The sequence below is a fragment of the Alternaria triticimaculans genome (assembly GCF_023758025.1).
Source record: "Alternaria triticimaculans strain BMP 0046 chromosome Unknown scaffold_2, whole genome shotgun sequence".
In the NCBI taxonomy this organism is placed as follows: Eukaryota; Fungi; Ascomycota; class Dothideomycetes; order Pleosporales; family Pleosporaceae; genus Alternaria; species Alternaria triticimaculans.
The window spans coordinates 113,311-129,861 of NW_026055959.1; the positions used below are offsets into that span (position 1 = coordinate 113,311).

General features: G+C 54.2%; 8 protein-coding genes and 1 non-coding gene across 9 annotated transcripts; 4 read left to right on the forward strand and 5 right to left on the reverse strand.

Annotated features, from left to right (window-relative positions):
• Positions 1-165: 165 nt before the first annotated feature.
• J4E78_001723 (uncharacterized protein) lies at positions 166-858 on the reverse strand (the record flags this gene model as incomplete). Its single annotated transcript, XM_049362378.1, has 1 exon — positions 166-858. The coding sequence occupies one exon, from the start codon at positions 856-858 to the stop codon at positions 166-168; it is 693 nt and encodes a 230-aa protein (XP_049224970.1).
• A 703-nt stretch (positions 859-1,561) lies between these two features.
• Positions 1,562-3,032, reverse strand: J4E78_001724 (uncharacterized protein; the record flags this gene model as incomplete). Its single annotated transcript, XM_049362379.1, has 4 exons — positions 1,562-1,855; positions 1,902-2,647; positions 2,722-2,869; positions 2,991-3,032. The coding sequence occupies 4 exons, from the start codon at positions 3,030-3,032 to the stop codon at positions 1,562-1,564; spliced, it is 1,230 nt and encodes a 409-aa protein (XP_049224971.1).
• A 573-nt stretch (positions 3,033-3,605) lies between these two features.
• On the forward strand, positions 3,606-5,686 carry J4E78_001725 (uncharacterized protein; the record flags this gene model as incomplete). The annotated part of the gene is made up of 3 exons (XM_049362380.1): positions 3,606-3,895; positions 3,948-4,381; positions 4,434-5,686. 3 exons carry the CDS (start codon positions 3,606-3,608, stop codon positions 5,684-5,686), a joined length of 1,977 nt encoding a protein of 658 aa, XP_049224972.1.
• Positions 5,687-6,107: 421 nt separating this feature from the next.
• On the forward strand, positions 6,108-7,475 carry J4E78_001726 (uncharacterized protein; the record flags this gene model as incomplete). Its single annotated transcript, XM_049362381.1, has 3 exons — positions 6,108-6,243; positions 6,299-7,267; positions 7,324-7,475. The coding sequence occupies 3 exons, from the start codon at positions 6,108-6,110 to the stop codon at positions 7,473-7,475; spliced, it is 1,257 nt and encodes a 418-aa protein (XP_049224973.1).
• Positions 7,476-7,568: 93 nt separating this feature from the next.
• On the reverse strand, positions 7,569-8,786 carry J4E78_001727 (uncharacterized protein; the record flags this gene model as incomplete). The annotated part of the gene is made up of 1 exon (XM_049362382.1): positions 7,569-8,786. One exon carries the CDS (start codon positions 8,784-8,786, stop codon positions 7,569-7,571), a length of 1,218 nt encoding a protein of 405 aa, XP_049224974.1.
• A 670-nt stretch (positions 8,787-9,456) lies between these two features.
• Positions 9,457-10,230, forward strand: J4E78_001728 (uncharacterized protein; the record flags this gene model as incomplete). Its single annotated transcript, XM_049362383.1, has 1 exon — positions 9,457-10,230. One exon carries the CDS (start codon positions 9,457-9,459, stop codon positions 10,228-10,230), a length of 774 nt encoding a protein of 257 aa, XP_049224975.1.
• Positions 10,231-10,533: 303 nt separating this feature from the next.
• Positions 10,534-12,300, reverse strand: J4E78_001729 (uncharacterized protein; the record flags this gene model as incomplete). The annotated part of the gene is made up of 1 exon (XM_049362384.1): positions 10,534-12,300. One exon carries the CDS (start codon positions 12,298-12,300, stop codon positions 10,534-10,536), a length of 1,767 nt encoding a protein of 588 aa, XP_049224976.1.
• A 1,211-nt stretch (positions 12,301-13,511) lies between these two features.
• J4E78_001730 lies at positions 13,512-13,632 on the forward strand. Its single transcript has one exon. It is a non-coding gene; the product is annotated as a tRNA-Thr (tRNA).
• Positions 13,633-14,413: 781 nt separating this feature from the next.
• J4E78_001731 (uncharacterized protein) lies at positions 14,414-15,947 on the reverse strand (the record flags this gene model as incomplete). The annotated part of the gene is made up of 3 exons (XM_049362385.1): positions 14,414-14,546; positions 14,571-15,691; positions 15,747-15,947. 3 exons carry the CDS (start codon positions 15,945-15,947, stop codon positions 14,414-14,416), a joined length of 1,455 nt encoding a protein of 484 aa, XP_049224977.1.
• Between the last annotated feature and the right edge of the window lie 604 nt (positions 15,948-16,551).

A 16,551-nucleotide genomic window follows, 5' to 3' on the forward strand; every position in this document is an offset into this window, starting at 1 on the left:
CGACTGGGGTATCGTTGTGCACATGCAAGCCAAAATAATGATGCCACAAATTTTCAAAACTCCAACCTGTGGCCCGTGAAAGGTATAAACAATAAGGACATTAAACTCGAAACCCGTTAGAAATGCATCGTCAACATGCCCCCGTTGAAAGTGTGTTTTAGGCGTCTACCACCGTGTCGACTTTGGCGTGTCTGCCTTTCCTATGTTCTTGAACATGTCATCGGCGCCGAGACTCAGCGTGTCTTCGTTGACACCGAAGGAGCTCAGGCCGGGCAGGGCTGGAGGCGGTGGGCCCTTGGGCTTGGGTGGTTGCGCAGCCTGTACGGCAGGTTGAGAGACGGTACGGCCATTCGAGTAGGTTGTGGAATCCACAGTGCCTTCTGGAACAGATCCGGAGATGAATGTCTTCCTCTTGCCGAACCAGCTGCCGCTCTTCCTCCTGCTGAGACTGGGTGCTTGGCTGTTGATTGTAGCCGGCGAGCCCGGCCTCTGGTCCGACTTCAAGCTGTCGTTGGACGACAGCGTCCGAATGCCGAGGAACTTGCGGACGGATGCAGGCCGCTTGCTCGAAGGGCTCGTGGGGGACATGGCGCTGGTCGCATCGCTGGTGCGGCTCTGCTGGAGGTGGCCATCAGCCGAGTCCTCTGACGCTTTGCCTGGCGGCGGCGACTCTGTCTGCGGCGGGGAGCCAGGCGACTTTGGGGTGGGATGCGATGACAGTGGGCCCTTTCCAGGCGTGGGCGGGCGAGGTGACTCGGGCGGGCTGTCGAGCGGCGCGGGTATCGACGTGCCCTCGGTCAGAGAGAAGTTGATGGGCGAAAGCGTCAGTGGCTTGAAGGAGAACTTGTTGGAGCCCATTGCAGTGTCGTGGTGGGAGACTCGTGTGGTAAATTGCGGTGGGCGATCAATAAACCCAAGGTGCGGTGGAGTGGAGGCAATTGAAGGCTGGGAGCGACGCGGCAGCAGATGAGAGAGTCTCGCAGAAGCCGCAGGCGGGTGGAAGCTCAGGAGGTGCTTTCGTGAAGCGGAGTACGGGCCAGGGATTACACGACGGTTAGCAGGGATCAGCGCCCTGCACCACCCAGAGGCGCTGCGGATACGGCGCGCCAGCCTCGACCTTCCCCAGGGACACGCCCTGCCTGCTACCCCAGGGACAAAAAGAATAAGACGTGAGCCAAACACGCGCGCGTCAGCAACCGTCGTGCAGCGCTGCATGAATGCGTGCCTGCAGCGCGTCACCTTCGAGCTTCTAGCGCGACAATTGTACCAGAGAATGCAGTGGGTCAGCCACCCGAGTCAGCGTCAAGGCATAATGCAGCAGAGCCGTGCCGGACGCGCATCGCATGTCGCCATCTGCCTCCGCATATCGATTTGATTGAGACCCTTTCTGTGATCTTCAACGGTTATCTAGACCCATATCGCTCTCGCTGCGACGTGCTTCAAACACGCACTGCAGCCGTGTACCCCTCCAAAGTTTATCCGCCACATGGACGACCCCTATTGCCGTAGCTTCCGAAGCACCCTGATGTCATCGCTATGCACAACCTGATCCGGGCCGCTCTTATCTTGTCTTTCGCTGATGCACCTCGTCCAATTCGGTAATCTCGTCGAGCAGTTGGCACGTCTCCTGCGGGTTCGCGATCCACGCCGTTGTACATGCCAACCGAGCCTTGAAGTCGTTCGCCCCAGCACTCAAGAACTGGTCGCCAACGTGCAATGTTTTGCTGCCCTCAATCCCGCCAAAGATCCGCTGACAGGCAAGGACACCCCAGGACTTATCTCCGATGTCGACGAATACGTCGTTTCCGCCGTTGAACGCGCAAAAGGGGAGACGCTGGCCGACCTCGGATATTTCCTAGCCACGTCAGCATTGCAAGCATTGCACATGGTCTCAAACCTACGAGTATCTTCTGCACGATCAGAACGGTCTCTTCCAGTGTCTCTCGGCAGAATTTGTGCCCGTCCTTTGGTACAATACCCACCGCTCGTTCTTTCCGGACGACATTTGCCTCCATACGGAAGTTTTTGACCGTGTCCCGTAGAGAAACTTCCGCCAAGTCAAGCAGGTCCTTAATGTCCGACTCAGTCCACGAAAGCATCTCCTTAAGCAGCCATTCTTCTCGGGGAATCAGGCGCAGTAGAACTGGACTGTTCTCGTCGAACTTGAAACAGAAGTTACTTTCACCGCCCATGATGATCAAATTCTGTCGAGCCTCTAGGGGCAGATCGGATGCCTGGATGGCGTCTAGAAGCCCGTAAAGTCTGCCATAGTATGGCTTCGCCTCTGTGTACCCTGCGGCTGTGACAATGCCAATCTTTGATCCACGACGCATGAGCTGCAGAATCTTGGGAATGATGGGGTTGTCTTCTGTCAAGTCTTTGCCGTCGTCATACAAGGTGACATCTCCGTCAAACGTCACAAGTTCGAGTGGACCGTTGCGGATGAGACTCATTACTTGGGCTGTGTTGAGAACTAGACGCACATCGTTGAAAGAAGGGGGGACGAAACGTCGGTGGCTGATGAAGCGCCGCTGATCTTGCCAGATAAAAGCGTCATGCAATGCTAAGGACGTGAAGAAGTTCGCTACTGTTGGAACGAGAAGCTTCAACTTTGATCTGTCGGGTTTGCCGTCTTTCTGGTGTTGGACTAAGTTGCGTTAGCCCTGCGATTTCACCGTAGACTACCCGGACTCGCGCGGCTTTAATAGCTTCATGACATACTGTGGTCGTTGATGATCTCTTCAACGTCGCGTAGGATCTCGGCATACCGCCGTTGAGCGATGTTGGCTTGGTGCTCGACTGACTCATCGCTGGGCTCGAATACTGCTGTTGGATGGGAATGTAGGACGAAAGGAACGGCTAGGAGACCCTAAGGTAGTATAAGTATGTTGCTCGCATTGGCTTGCAAGCTGAAAGAGCGTTACCTTGATCCACTCTATCTGTATCGTACATTAGCTAGGCTTTCCGGTTGGGCATTATAGGATACTTACGAGCTGGTCTCTCCTGTGGGTCTTTTGGGATATGTTAGTCATCTGAAAGTAGATGGTTGTCACTGTGACTTGTACACACCTTGAGGGCATCTGTCACACGGGAAACCATCAAGTCAGCGTTCTTGTCTCTGAGTCGACCTTTGGGGATTGTAGCCGTGGCTAAGACTTACATTCTACGCGGTATCTGGTAGTCATCTTGCAAAGTCTCAATCGGTGAAAGAGGAACGAGGAGAAGTGAAGGACACTGTGACTGAGTTGTCACTGTAACCTAAGCTGTCTGTCCAAGCTTATCGGAGACCGCCGTTAGTGGCTGGAGAGGGAAGGGGCCATGCACATGTGACCCGGTGACATCCCCGCGCGACGGTACACTAACACCTGTAAGCTGCTTGTTCCCCCTCTCCAAAGCTACAGCTACCTTGCTTTTGATCCACGATTGCGCGTGCAACGTGTGCCATTCGTGGGTTGCATGGGTGAAGCCGCAATCGATAAGCGGCGATCTGCAACGGCCGCTACTGGGGGACGGCTTTTATGCAAGGGCCCACCGTGTCGGACAAACCACAGGAACCCAGCCAGCTTCGCCCAAGCTACCCGGCTGCCTCCAGAGTCGCAATCAAAATGGACTCATCGTTGAACAACGTGGCCCTGCGCCCATGGCCGGCCCCAAAGAAGGAGGAGCTGACGCAGGATGACCTGCTGTTCAAGATCGAGCAGCTAGCGAGTGAACGCGGGCATCTGCGCAACATCACCGAACAGTCGCTACAGGAGGACATTGACGCGGGCAAAGATGTACCAGACGACGCTGCAGAGGGGGCTGATAAGGAGAAGAAGGAGAAAGAAGCGCCTTCCCGGCAGGAGCAGCTAGAGAAGGTGTTCAAAGCCGGGCAGGAGATGTATAGTCATCTGGAGTACGTGTGAACGCGAACGCGTTGTATGGGGGTTCATACTGACCAAAGACAGATGGGCTAAATTCGCTGCTACCAACGCGCTCGATCTCGTCTCCCTCATCCTCTCCCAAGACCCAAACAAACGCGCCCTCAACTTCTTCAGTCCGACGTTTCGGGAACAAGGCCTGAACCAGGGCATACCACTCGGCTCTTTCGGCATGAGCAAGGAGAACCACGAACATCGCACTCGCAAGCCAGACGAGGTCCAACGACTCCAAGATCTCGCGTCCAAACAAGAAATAGCTGCTCAGGGAGCACGCATGGGGGCGCTCGACTCTTCGGTAGACGAGATATTGAAGGCCGCAAAGCACTTGGAGAAGGAGATACGGCGAGAGACGAAGTACTGGCATGAGATAGTGTCCGTTTCCGACAAGGGGTGGCCCATTCAGCGACTGCGCCAGAATGTACGCCATTCGCCCTTTGCCGTGCGTTATGGACTTCCCGAAGGTAAAGACTGCTCATTCGTCGCGTCGCTTTCCTCAAGCTAACAATGTAACAGCAAGCGGTCATTTCAAAGCGCGTGGCTTCGCCCCTCTTCAGATGGACAAAGACGGCAGCATCATTCTCGATCCGAGTCTCGCGCTCAAACCGAAGGCATTCCGCGTGCGAATCAGTGTCGACGGCAAGATGACAGGCACATCACAACTCTCTCTCGACGGCGAAAACTCCGCTCAGTCTCTGGAAAAGTCTATACAACTCGCCCGTGATTCATTACTAGAGGAAGAACTGTACTACGAAATGAGTCTCGAAACTCGGCAACTGCGAGCCTACGGTGTCGAATTTCGGGATTCTGTCATTCAGATAGACGTGCCTAGCATGGGCAATGCATCGCAAGATCGAAAGCTGCTCATCGATTGCATACCCCGGGACGAACCTATAGCGAGCAACCAAGGGCATGAGTACGATTGGCTGGCTCGCAACATCGCCGAGGCGCTTCGACTGCTCCTAGCCCATGAGCATAGCATGCGTCTCTATAGGAGATCGCAGCTTCCACCTCCCTTGACAGGCCAAAAGCGGGATAAGCCCCCTCCACCTTTACTGCGTACGCTTCTTGCGGTATCGAATCACATCGCAGGTGTCGACTCGCTTTACGTCTATCTTGGTCTCGTCGCCAAAACACTGAACAACGCAGGCCTTGAGGCGAGCCTGGACACTACGCGTGAGACGTCTTGGGCGAGCCTTTCGGAAAATTTGAAGACGACGCCGAAGAAGGGCATGTCTGCAACCGATCAGCTGCTTGAAATTTTCATGAAGCCGTTTGACGGAAAAGCGACTTTGACCATACCCACCCCGAATGGCACACAGCCAGAGAGTCTGGTCATCGTTACACGCACGATCATCGGCCAACCGACGTTTGGCACAGAGCACAAGCTGACCCTTCCGTCCACTCTGAGTTCCGATCTTGGCTTGTTCCAGCAACACAAGTTTGCTACTGTCGAGGAATTGAAGTCATATTTGGACTGGATCCTGTCCTTACATATTGCGCATAGACTTTTGAAGAGTGAGTATGGCTCGCGCGCGCAAACGAGAACTCAGAATCCACGGCTCTCGATTCGTCAAAACAAGGAAACTAAGAAAGGGACCAAGTCCACAAGGGACATCAGAGTCGACTTCAATGGCGGGGAGCTAGAGGTAACTGTGCTGGCGGTTGATGCAACATCGGAAGCAGAAGACGGTGAGCACTCGCATACTTGGAGTCAGACAGGCGACAATGCTTCTCTGAAAGAAGTCATCAAAGACTGGGTTGGTTAGAAAACGTTGGGAGAAAAAGTAGTAAACGTACATCCGTAAGAAATCATATCAGATCAGCCGGAACTGTTACCATCTGCAACGTGCATTACATAGCGCCAATGGCGTCGCATCACAACTGCACCCAGCAAAAGCGGGGTGAGCCGCCGACAAACTTTGCCACAAGCGGGTAGCTTCCCTACGTGCAGCCTCAATTTACATCAGATCGTCCCGAGGTCAATAGCTCCTCAATTTTATCCTGGTACCTGACATGTTCATGACGTTGAAGACTAAGAATGCCGAGCCGCAAGACTCACGTCAGGTACCTGTGAGGTAATGTTTACATGTAAAGTTCGCGCTTGCTTGCTCGAAGCTATATAAACCACCATGTCAAGCATCATGCCGCCTTTTTGATACCCGCCATCAGATTACCGTCGCGTCCAACATGCTGCCTCTTTCTGTGTTAACACTGAGCGCTCTGCTTCCTGCGCTGTCCAGCGCACAGCGCATTCGTTCTGACCCCGGTGTTGCCGGCCCACCTCTTGAGATTGTCCATCTCTACAACGATCAATGGCCTACCGGTACCAACACGCCGTACCAGACTCACGAATGCACAACGACTAACATCAGTCCCAGGTATCACCGTCTCGAAGGGCGGCCGAAAATTCTCAAACTACCCAGCAGGTCTCGATCCCAACAACACCAACACAGGCACCAACAACAGACATGCCGTAGCAGAGCTCACGGCCAACGGCACCGAAACACCGTATCCAAGCGTAGAAATCAACAACCCACCGAACGGTGCCATCAACTACACCACGACCCCACCAACAGGCGCAAACTACCAAAACTACCTCATCGGCGTTCAAAGCGTCGTCCTCGACCCCCTCGACCGACTCTGGATCCTAGACACAGGCCGCGCATTAACCGAAGAAGGCACCCTCGTTCTGGCATCCACGGGCGGCCCTAAGCTCGTTGGCGTAGACATTGAATCCGATACGGTGATCCAAACCATCGTCTTCCCTTCCACAGTCGCATACCCAGACTCGTACCTCAACGACGTGCGCTTCGACCTACGTCCTCACGTGACCGAGTCCGGGAAGGGAGTCGCTTACATCACGGACTCCTCATCCGAGGGCCGCAATGGAATCGTCATCGTAGACCTAGGCACAGGCGAAAGCTGGCGCCACCTCGACGGCGCACAAGAGTCCAGAGCGGAGCGTGGATTCGTGCCATACGTTTGGGGCGAACCGAAATACTACATCCCTGGTCCTGGTCTGCCGCTTACCACTGTTCCGCTGGGAAGCGACGGTATCGCGTTATCTGCTGATGGAGAGCACCTGTACTTTGGCCCTGTGGGTGGTCGCACTCTTTACAGTATCCCCACCGAGCGTCTGCGGGACCGCAGTCAGGCGTCTGAGCTACTGGCGCTGGGTGCGGTGAATAACCGGGGTGAGAGGGGTGTGAGCGATGGGTTTGAGACGGATACTAATGGATTCATCTATGCGGGCAATATGGAACAGAATGAGATTGGGTTCCATAACCCGAAGAATGCGTCTATGACGTTGTTTGTGAGGGACCCGAGGATTAGTTGGGTTGATACCAGTAAGTCTCCATCACATTGCGCTGGTGATATCTGGATGAGAACTGACGTATTTTAGTGTCCGTTGGAAGCGATGGCTATCTTTACTTCACCGACAACCAGCTTGCTTTCAGTTCATCGTTCTATCCTGGTACCGACAACAGAGAGAGACCGTTCGTGCTGTTCAGGGCGCCTTTGCCTAACAACGGATCAAGAGTGTTGTTGCAGTAGAGGGTTCAAGGACATCAACATGATCTCACAATTCCACGACTTGACGTATGTACACATGCCATAGACTGTATATAGCTTTGGAATTTGCAAAATCTACGTCTTACCAAACACGAAAATCCCCTTGCCGTCCCTGTAGCCCTCTAGAGTATCCTTAACCTTGCCTATCAACTCGTCGCCCTTGGTATCCCACTCCCATTTGATCTGGTCAACAGGCATGTCTCTGAACGCGCCCTTGCGTGTCATATCCAGTACATCAGCAACCGTCTTCTGCTTCTCCTCAGGATGCTTCTCCGCCCACCTGCTCACCCAAAAGCCGTGGAAGTGGATGTCCTTGAAGATGAGCATCGACGCAGGAATAGTCAAAGGCTGCTTCGACATGGCGCCGTAGGTAACGAAGTGCGAAGAGGAAGAAAGCAGTTTGGCCATTGCGGTAGCGGCCTTTCCGTTGACGCAGTTCAATGCCAAGCGGATGGGAGCGCGACCGCCATTTGTCCATTCTTTGGCCTGGTCCTTGATGCCCTGCGATTGCAACTCTGCGTCCGTGATGACGACGTCTGCGCCCAGCTCTTGAAGTTCTTTCTTCATGGCTTCTTCTTTGCTCTTATCTTCCCGGCTACGGATCACGTTGATGCTCTTGTAACCCCACTTCTTGCCTAGTTGGATGGCGGCACGTCCGACACCTGAGTTTGCTCCATTCTGTATGAACCACTCGCCTTCGGAGAGCGTTGTGAAGTCGCGGAGCATGCGGTATGCTGTGCATGGGTTTATGGATACGGTGCCGGCTTGAATCGCGGTAATGCCTTCGCGCATCTGGTCGTCGAGCTTTACAACATCGTTTGTGGTGGCGCTTGCGTGTGTTCGCCATGTACCGAAGCCAGGCCCTTTCATGAAGACCCAATCGCCCTTCTTGAAGCCTTCCTTCTTGACTCCTTCGCCCAATGCTATTATCTCTGCCACACCTTCATTTCCAGCGACAGCAATTGGGTTGGGTGTGCCTAGGTTGGTGGTGAAGGTCGGCTTCGAAGGGTATACACCTTGGATTTGGTTGATATCTGCGGGATTGATGGGCGAAGCGAGGAAGCGCAATGTCATGAAGTTGCTATGCGGTGGCGAGATGGAATGACCGTGGAGGGAGAGCACAGCGGGAGGCTCTCCATATTCGGAGAAGGTGAGGGCTTTGGCTTGCTCGTAGCCGTATGCGGAGATGTAGCGGCGCTGCGGAAGTCGCGATACGGCCGGGGCTAGGTGTCGTGTGCGGCGCAGACATGACTGCGCTAATCGCGGAGACGGCGATATAAGTTTGGTAGCCATTGTGAGTGGCGTTGACACTACGGAAGTGATGTGAGTTGGAAGTCTGCGGAGCTCATGGAAGATGTTTTGGAAAGACGGAGCTATGACGTTTGCTGAAGCCGAGGTTTGGTGGAGCAATGGAGCTCATAACACGCATCACTTTCGACACAGTACGTACAGTGCATGTCTGTAACAATTCTTGATGCGCGAAGTTTTTGACGGGATGAGTTCACATTCTACATGCTAAGGTAGCGCGGGTTTCGAGTCTCGCCTTCAGCCCAAGTCTCTAAATGCCAGATGGTGCTTTGATCCACTGTTTCTCATGAGCTCGCAAGAATCCTCGCATCAGGCAATGGGCAACGATGCGCCACAGCCTGCGCCATAAACTACGTACGAAGAAGCAATGGTAGACATTCACATGCAAGACGGCCCAAGAGGCGCTTCGTGAAGGTTCCCGCCAGCTGTGGGCATCTAGACGCCACTAGCACCGCCCCGCGTACGTCATCGGCCATGCGTGTTGCTAGGCTGCGCCCTCCTTGAACTGGCAGGTTGCTGCATACCCCTATTGCTACAAATAGACCCTTTCGCCAACACACCCTGTCCACTGCATCACTCAAAGACTCACAGCACCCCTCAACCACTATACCACTACATTCAAAACCCTTCCAAAACACCTCACACACATATCAACATGGCTGCCACCGTCAACGTCGAGAACATCTCCACCAAGACCAGCGAGGATGAGATCAAGAGCTTCTTCTCCTTCTGCGGAAAGATCCAGTCGCTCAGCGTAAAGCCCTCAGGCGACGACACCCAGTCTGCCTCGGTCACCTTCGAGAAGGCCGCCGCCGCAAAGACCGCCCTCCTCCTCGACAACACACAGCTCGGCCACAACTCGGTCCAGGTCACGTCCGCTAAGAGCATCGACGAGATTGCCGGCGAGAAGTCTGCCTCCGCCGACGACGCCAAGGACGGCGACCACCACATTGAGCAGGAGCAGAAGCCCCGCGCACGTATCATCGCCGAGTACCTCGCCCACGGCTATGCCATCTCCGACACGGCCATCGAGAAGGCCCTCGCCGCAGACAAGCAGAACGGCTACAGCACCAAGTTCATGAACGTCCTCAACAACTTCGACCAGAAGACTCAGGCTACACAGAAGGCGCAGGTCGTTGACCAGAAGTTGGGCATAACAAACAAGGGCTACGCTGCCTTCAACATGATGACCAGCTACTTCGACAAGGCTGCTTCCACACCCACCGGACAGAAGCTCCGTGCTTTCTACGAGCAGGGTAACAAGACCGTCATGGATGTCCACAACGAGGCTAGGCATTTGGCCGATCTTAAGAAGCAGAAGCCTGCCAGCGAGGGTGGTGTCGCTACTGAGAGCAGCGAGAAGCCCGCCGAGGGTAGCAACGAGAAGAGCGGCGATTCCTACGCCGCCGCTGCTGCCCCTACTTCCTAGATACGAACACCTCAAGTGCTCACGACGGAGGACTGGAACGACATTTCTTTCGATTCAACGATTCCCACTTGGTTTACAGTCTGTATGAATACTTGCGCATGATACCGATGACGGCACGAGCACGGAGTTTGGAATAACATGGTTTAGCAACCTACGAAAACACAATTCTATCTAGTAACCATTGATCTTGAACCCTGTATTGTCGCGTAATGATGGTGCTCTATTACGATCTTGTCTCGAACAACGATATAAACAAGCATGCAGAAAACAAAAAACACCAAAGCCAATGTTCCTCCTATCCCTCTAATATCCCCACTCTCCACTGTCCAACAAGCTCTGGCTAGCCACAAAGCTGAAGCCACCAAAAGGATTGCTAGAAGCCTGACTCTCGAACATCAAGTCGTCAAACTTCTTCGTCAGAACAGGGCTGAGTGGCAGATCGGTAAAGTCTTGGGCAAAGTTCTCTGCCAACTCCGGATCCGTAATGAGTGGCTGGATCGGCGGCTCCAACTCCCTCGCTTCCAACTTCTTCCAATCGATCTTGCGGAAGAACCGGTGTTTCTTGATGTTCGGCAGGTCCTTGGCCATGTTGAAGCCTAGGCGCTTCTTGGGGTCTTTGCGGAGGAGGCGAGTGAGGAGGTCCTTGGCGTCGGCGCTGAGGTAATATGGCAGTGCGAGCTTCTGCTTGACGATCTTTTCCTGGATCTTGGCGTTGTTGTTGCCAGTGAAGGGAGGAGCGCCAGTGAGAAGATCGAAGCCGAGTGCGCCTAGGGACCACCAGTCGACTGCCGCGCCGTACTCGTGGCCCTGAACAACCTCTGGAGCCATGTATTCTACGGTACCGAGGATCGAGCGGCAGGGGCTGTCTTCGTCAAGACTGACTTTGCTGAGGCCGAAGTCGGTAAGGAGCAGGTGGCCCTCGGAGTCCAGAAGGCAGTTCTCAGGCTTTAGGTCGCGGTAGATGACGCCGACTGTGCGGTGAAGGTGGTCAAGCGCAAGTACCATTTCAGCCATGTAGAAGGCGGCTACGTCCTCGGAGAACATGCGCTCAGCAGCGAGGTGGTGGAACAGCTCGCCGCCTTGGGCATACTCCAGAATGAGGTACAGCTTCTCCTGATCCTGGAAGGCATAGTAGAAGTTGACGATAAAGGGGTGGCGGTTCACGCTCTCGAGCACGTTGCGCTCCGTCTTGGTCTGCTCGATGAGCTTCTTATGCACGGTGATTGACGCCTTCTTGAACTGCTTCTGCGCGAAAAGGCGGCCTGTCGCGCGCTGCCTGACCAGCAAGACGGTGCCATAGCTGCCCTTGCCCAGACACATCAATGGCTCAAAGTCCTCGGCCGTCATCTTGCGCGCCATGCCGCTGTTCAGCATGGTCGAAGTCTTGGAGAGCGTGTCGATGCTGAAGTCTTCTGCGTTGAGGTCGATTTCGTAGCTCTCCATTTCCGTACGGTCACTGTCACTTTCGCGGCCAGACATGCTGGTGTTGCTCGACAACTGCGATGTGACCCTGCTCATAGCGACACCCTTTCCTGGGGAATCCTTCATGGGTGAGTCGCTCCTTGGGCCCAGGTTCAGCGCCTCTAGCTGGGCTTTGAGGTTGCTGATGCCTCCCGCAGTGGACTGGGGTCTAAGCGCTGGGCTGCTGGTGACGCTGGGAAGTCCAGAGCGCACAGGTCCGAAGCGCGGTGTAGTGGCCAGAGAGTAGTCCGACTCTTCCCCACCAGACGTGACTGGAGTGTGAAAACCCCGGGTGACGCTTGTAGCTTGTAGTCCTGCTTTCAGACCCTTCTTTTTCTTCTTCTTGTTCTTCTGGGCCTTCTTGAAAACGGCATCGAAATCCAATTTGTCAGGTCCCTGCTGCTTGGCTTCGGGGCCGGGCTGCACTGCGCGCTGTGGCATAGGGCTGACGATGTTGATCGGCGGGGTTCCTACGTGGAGGGGCGCTTTGGGCGGGCTCATGTCCATGGGTCCCGAAGCGAACATGTCGTCTTCGGGCATGGCAGGCTCGGGTTTTCGCGGCGCGTTGGCCGGAAGTTGGGCATCGTTCTGGTCGAATGCGAAAACCATGGTAACGGTAGTGAGGGGTAATGCGATAAAGAGTTGTCACTCTTTAAGTTGCGCCCGTATTCTGCTCAAGTCAGCATTTGCGCACGCTTCGGAGAGGAGCTCGCGCACATCCAACGCCTGTCTTGGGCAAACCAATATTACAGTCCGCCGCGAGGATTCACGGCGGAACTCCTACCCCTAGCCGGACCAGCGATGCGAAGGAGGCGTCCGTCTTGTTCAGGCCTGAGCTCAGTGCGGTGTAGGGGAAGAAGGAGCCAACTGCGGTAAGCTGAGCGGTGGGTAGGAAAGCGGTCGCGGCGAAGGAAGCAGAGCCCATAGATGGTTGTAGTGGAATATTGGGAATGGTAATGGTCGAAGCCAGGATTCGGAGCCTGGCAGTAAATCTGTCTAGTGGAAGTGTCGCGGTGTTGGGAGAAGTCGTGTTTGAAGGGGTTTTGGAAGAAAGGAACGCGATCAGCGGGAAAGGCTCAATCGCCAGCTTCTTAATTTGGTGCCTTGGCGGGCTCGCGGTGGCATGTGAATGAGCTTGCGCTTAACTGGTCATCCGCCCCAGATCCACCTCCACACAAACTCGGAGATCCACCCCGTGCTTTCATTTACATCATATTTGCATGTCTTGCTAATGTCATGCGCTTGCGTCGCTGATGCGATCGTGTTGATGCCGTTCGCTGCCACGCGCGCTGGCACTGAAACTGCGATCGCGTCTCACTCGACAAAGACAGCGCGACGCTGATCCAACGCGACTCTCTTCGCGAACGAGTCTACGTGGCAAGGGTATCTATTCGCTGCTGTGAAGTAACTCCGACTATGATTATCGCGAAATGAAGCTACCAGCAGTAGCCCTGAGTGAGAGCTAGCGTGTTCCTCCTTTGTCAAACGTGCCTATAGAACAACAAAGCGCGACGCTTGACGGATAGGGGGCGCCACGAGACGTACACGAACTTGAACTGCTATATCTCGCGCCCATCGCCCTGCTTAGTAGAAAGACTCATTCGCGCCCCTCAGGTGTTGCCTCTTTCTGAAATATGTGACTTCCCCACCCGAAGCTAAGCGAGTGGGACTGCTGTGGGTTTTGTGTTCCGACATCCGTCACAAAGAAAGGGCACAACTACAACTACTACTGCGTCTATTCCAGTCCATTGACCTCATTAGAAAGAACGCACAAGAAAACGCCCATCATATACTTTTCAATTTCAGAATTTTTCATCGTCGCCTTCCTAGCTCAGTGGTAGAGCGCGTCACTAGTAACGCTAGTCTCAATATGGGCTGCGCTAGTCCCAATCAGGACGTCACGTGATGACGAGGTCGTCAGTTCAATTCTGGCGGAAGGCAATAGCCCTCTCTTGCAAGAGCATATCTTTCTTTTTTTGGTTGCTGAGCGTCTATTGTAGCCTCATTGTTTCTATTCTGTGGTTTTCCCGCTCACTGGGCTTCGGGAACATGTCACGGATCGAACCCACGTTCTGTCGTCTGATTGGAGCTAGCGTCACACTAGCTCCCGGCCCGTGCGGGAACATCAAAACTTCAGCCCGCAAGCGATTAATCGTTCGACAACGTAGTATCTCACAAGTAATGCAATCTCAACGCATATTTCCACCCGTTACAAACAGGCGACCGTAGCATCACGGGACTCGCACTTATGATTCAGCTGCCTTCGCTACGACACTGAACACACCCATTGAATTTCAAGATGAACAACCTAACAGACACCCGGTGGGCTTCAGAACATGTTTGAAAGCTAGTAGCCTGCAGCTAGATCTATCACCTGTTTTTACAGCTTTCAATGTCACAGTCTTAAAGTTCCAGTTCAAGAGTCCGGGTAGGGCACTTCCTAACCGATTCAGTCAACGGTAAAAAGCTCGCGAAACAACATCTGTTCCCAAGGTTATCAACCTCTTTTCCCTCTCCTCACTGCAAATGGCCTGTCCCCATCGCGACATCAAGCCGAGCAACAATAATTATGAACTACAACGGTAAATCTTACACAATTCACGACCAGCCCTTGGAAAGTTTAGTTATGCTGACAATACGCAGATATCCTCATCTCAACTCTTGTATTGTAGACGTGTAAGCTCAAAGTGGGACTGACTACCTATTCTCTAGCGATAGTGACTCAATCCTGATCTTCTTCCTCCTCCTCGCCGACCTCGGCCACCACTGGCATCCGTCTTCGCGCCTTCGGCTTGTCCGCCCCCTCGTATTCCTCCTCGTCCTCACCGTCGCCCTCGATCACCACTGGCATCTGTCTTCGTCCATTCGGCTTGTCCTACTTCTCGCCTTCTTCTTCCTTGTCACCCACCTCGCGGTGGGGACTCTTGGCAGACGGAGGCTTGCCCTTGACAAGATTGACGTTCTTCCTTGCCTCGATCGATACGTTCATCGCTGTCTTCAACTTCTCCCCTCGTTCGATGGGCCAGGTTGCCAGAATGTCTTCACTGGTAGCAAGCAAGACCTCTCTCGCTATCCCCAGCTTGCTGAGATGGGGGTACTTCTCAATGTACTTCATGCCAAAGCCTCCCAGCTCTATCCTCTCCGTTTGGTTGAAGTCCACCGGATATATCATGGAATCGGAAGGGGGCGAAGGGAAGGATGAAGTCCATTTGGCCAAGGCGCGGTTTACTTCGTTCGACAGGACATCCACCTCGGCCATAACTGCTGCCTCGTCTAAACTCGTGTCTTCCGGCTCTTTGTCTGGCACAGCCAACGTATCTCCGGCGTCTCCGCGGTCCACGACGACCGTGAAATGTAAGCAGGCAAGGAATGAGCTGAAGCAGACTGGGGAAGTGACCGGACGTGTGCGAATTGCAGCAGCCAACCGACCAAGATTGTCGAGATAACTGTGCGTTGCGATGATAGAGTCGCGAGCGGAGATGAGAGTGGATATCGGGTCGACCAGCGGCCAAAGTATGCTCGATAGATCTCCGTTCTCAGGCTTCCGCGCTGCGACAGCGCTCAGCGGAGATCCTAAAGCGTCGAGGCAGGTTATTGTGGATGTTGATAGCTGCACCCTATCAGCCACAAAGAGACGCGACAGCATGCTTGACATCATGTCTTGGGTATTGTCGGTGCTCTTGTCGCCAACCGCCTCGCTCTCTCCGGCTTGCGGTGTACACTCCTCACGCTTCGGTGCTGCTGACTGTGGCACTTCGGTGTCTTCGATGCTCTTGTAGTCCATCTCTCCGTCGTCTCCTGCTTGCTGTTCACGCTTCACGCGCTTCGGTGCTGCTAGCTGTGGCACTTCGGTGTCTTCGATGCTCTTGTAATCCATCTCTCCGTCGTCTCCTGTTTGCTGTTCACGCTTCACGCGCTTCGGTGCCGCTGACTGTTGCGCCGTTGCTGGGCGCTTTGCTGAAGGTGTTGTAGCTGTGTTCATTACGGGCAACTCGGCGGACTGCAAGGAGGTCAGTTAGCGGACGACGAGTAGATGCAGCGATAGAAGATCATACCCTTAGGAGGTACTCGTGATACCGGCTCTTCAGCTCAGGTTTGCTCCCAGTCAGCCGTACCCGGTCCTTGAACTTAGGAATAGTGGCATTCAACTGAACAAGAAAAAGCTTCATGTTGTCCCTGGTCGCCAGGGCATCGAAGGCTGCGAGTTTCTCCTTGATGTCATCGCCGCTGCGCTCGAGCGCCTCGTTGACCGCCATAGCTTCGGAGTGGAAGCAGGCTAGTGAAGCACTGAGCCAGCGAGGTGTTTCCAGACGCGATACGTATTGTCTAGGCGGCGCAGCTGGGCATTCGCAAATGCAATTAGAAAATGGACGCAACGCGGGTGAGTATTAGTAGAAGCGAAGGAGCGAATGGGCGCGGCGAAAACGACTGTCAGACATGAAGCGGAAAGACAGAGTATATGAAAGGAGGCGGACGAAGATTGACAGAGGAGAAGCGAAGAGGAAGCAGATGCCGCGAGGTGAGATAGATTGTGGTGCGTCGCACCTTCCCAACCCACGCGCCAAGCAAACCTCACCTACCCAAACACTGCACTCACCATTCTTCACCGCCAGTCCTCCGCAGCCTTCGTCCTCGGCTTCTCAGCGTGCCACTCTCCTCATTAACCATCAAGATATGCGCGAGCAAGCGTCTCGAAAGCTTGACGCAGTACTTATTGTCAGCGTCATGTTCTATAAGCGCTATACACTGAAGACCTCCACCCCACACATCCTGTTCGCTCTTTCCAACCAGACCTCCGCAGCCTTGATTCTCACATTCGTAACGCTCACTCTCCTCATCAACCAACGGCATCCGCGCTAC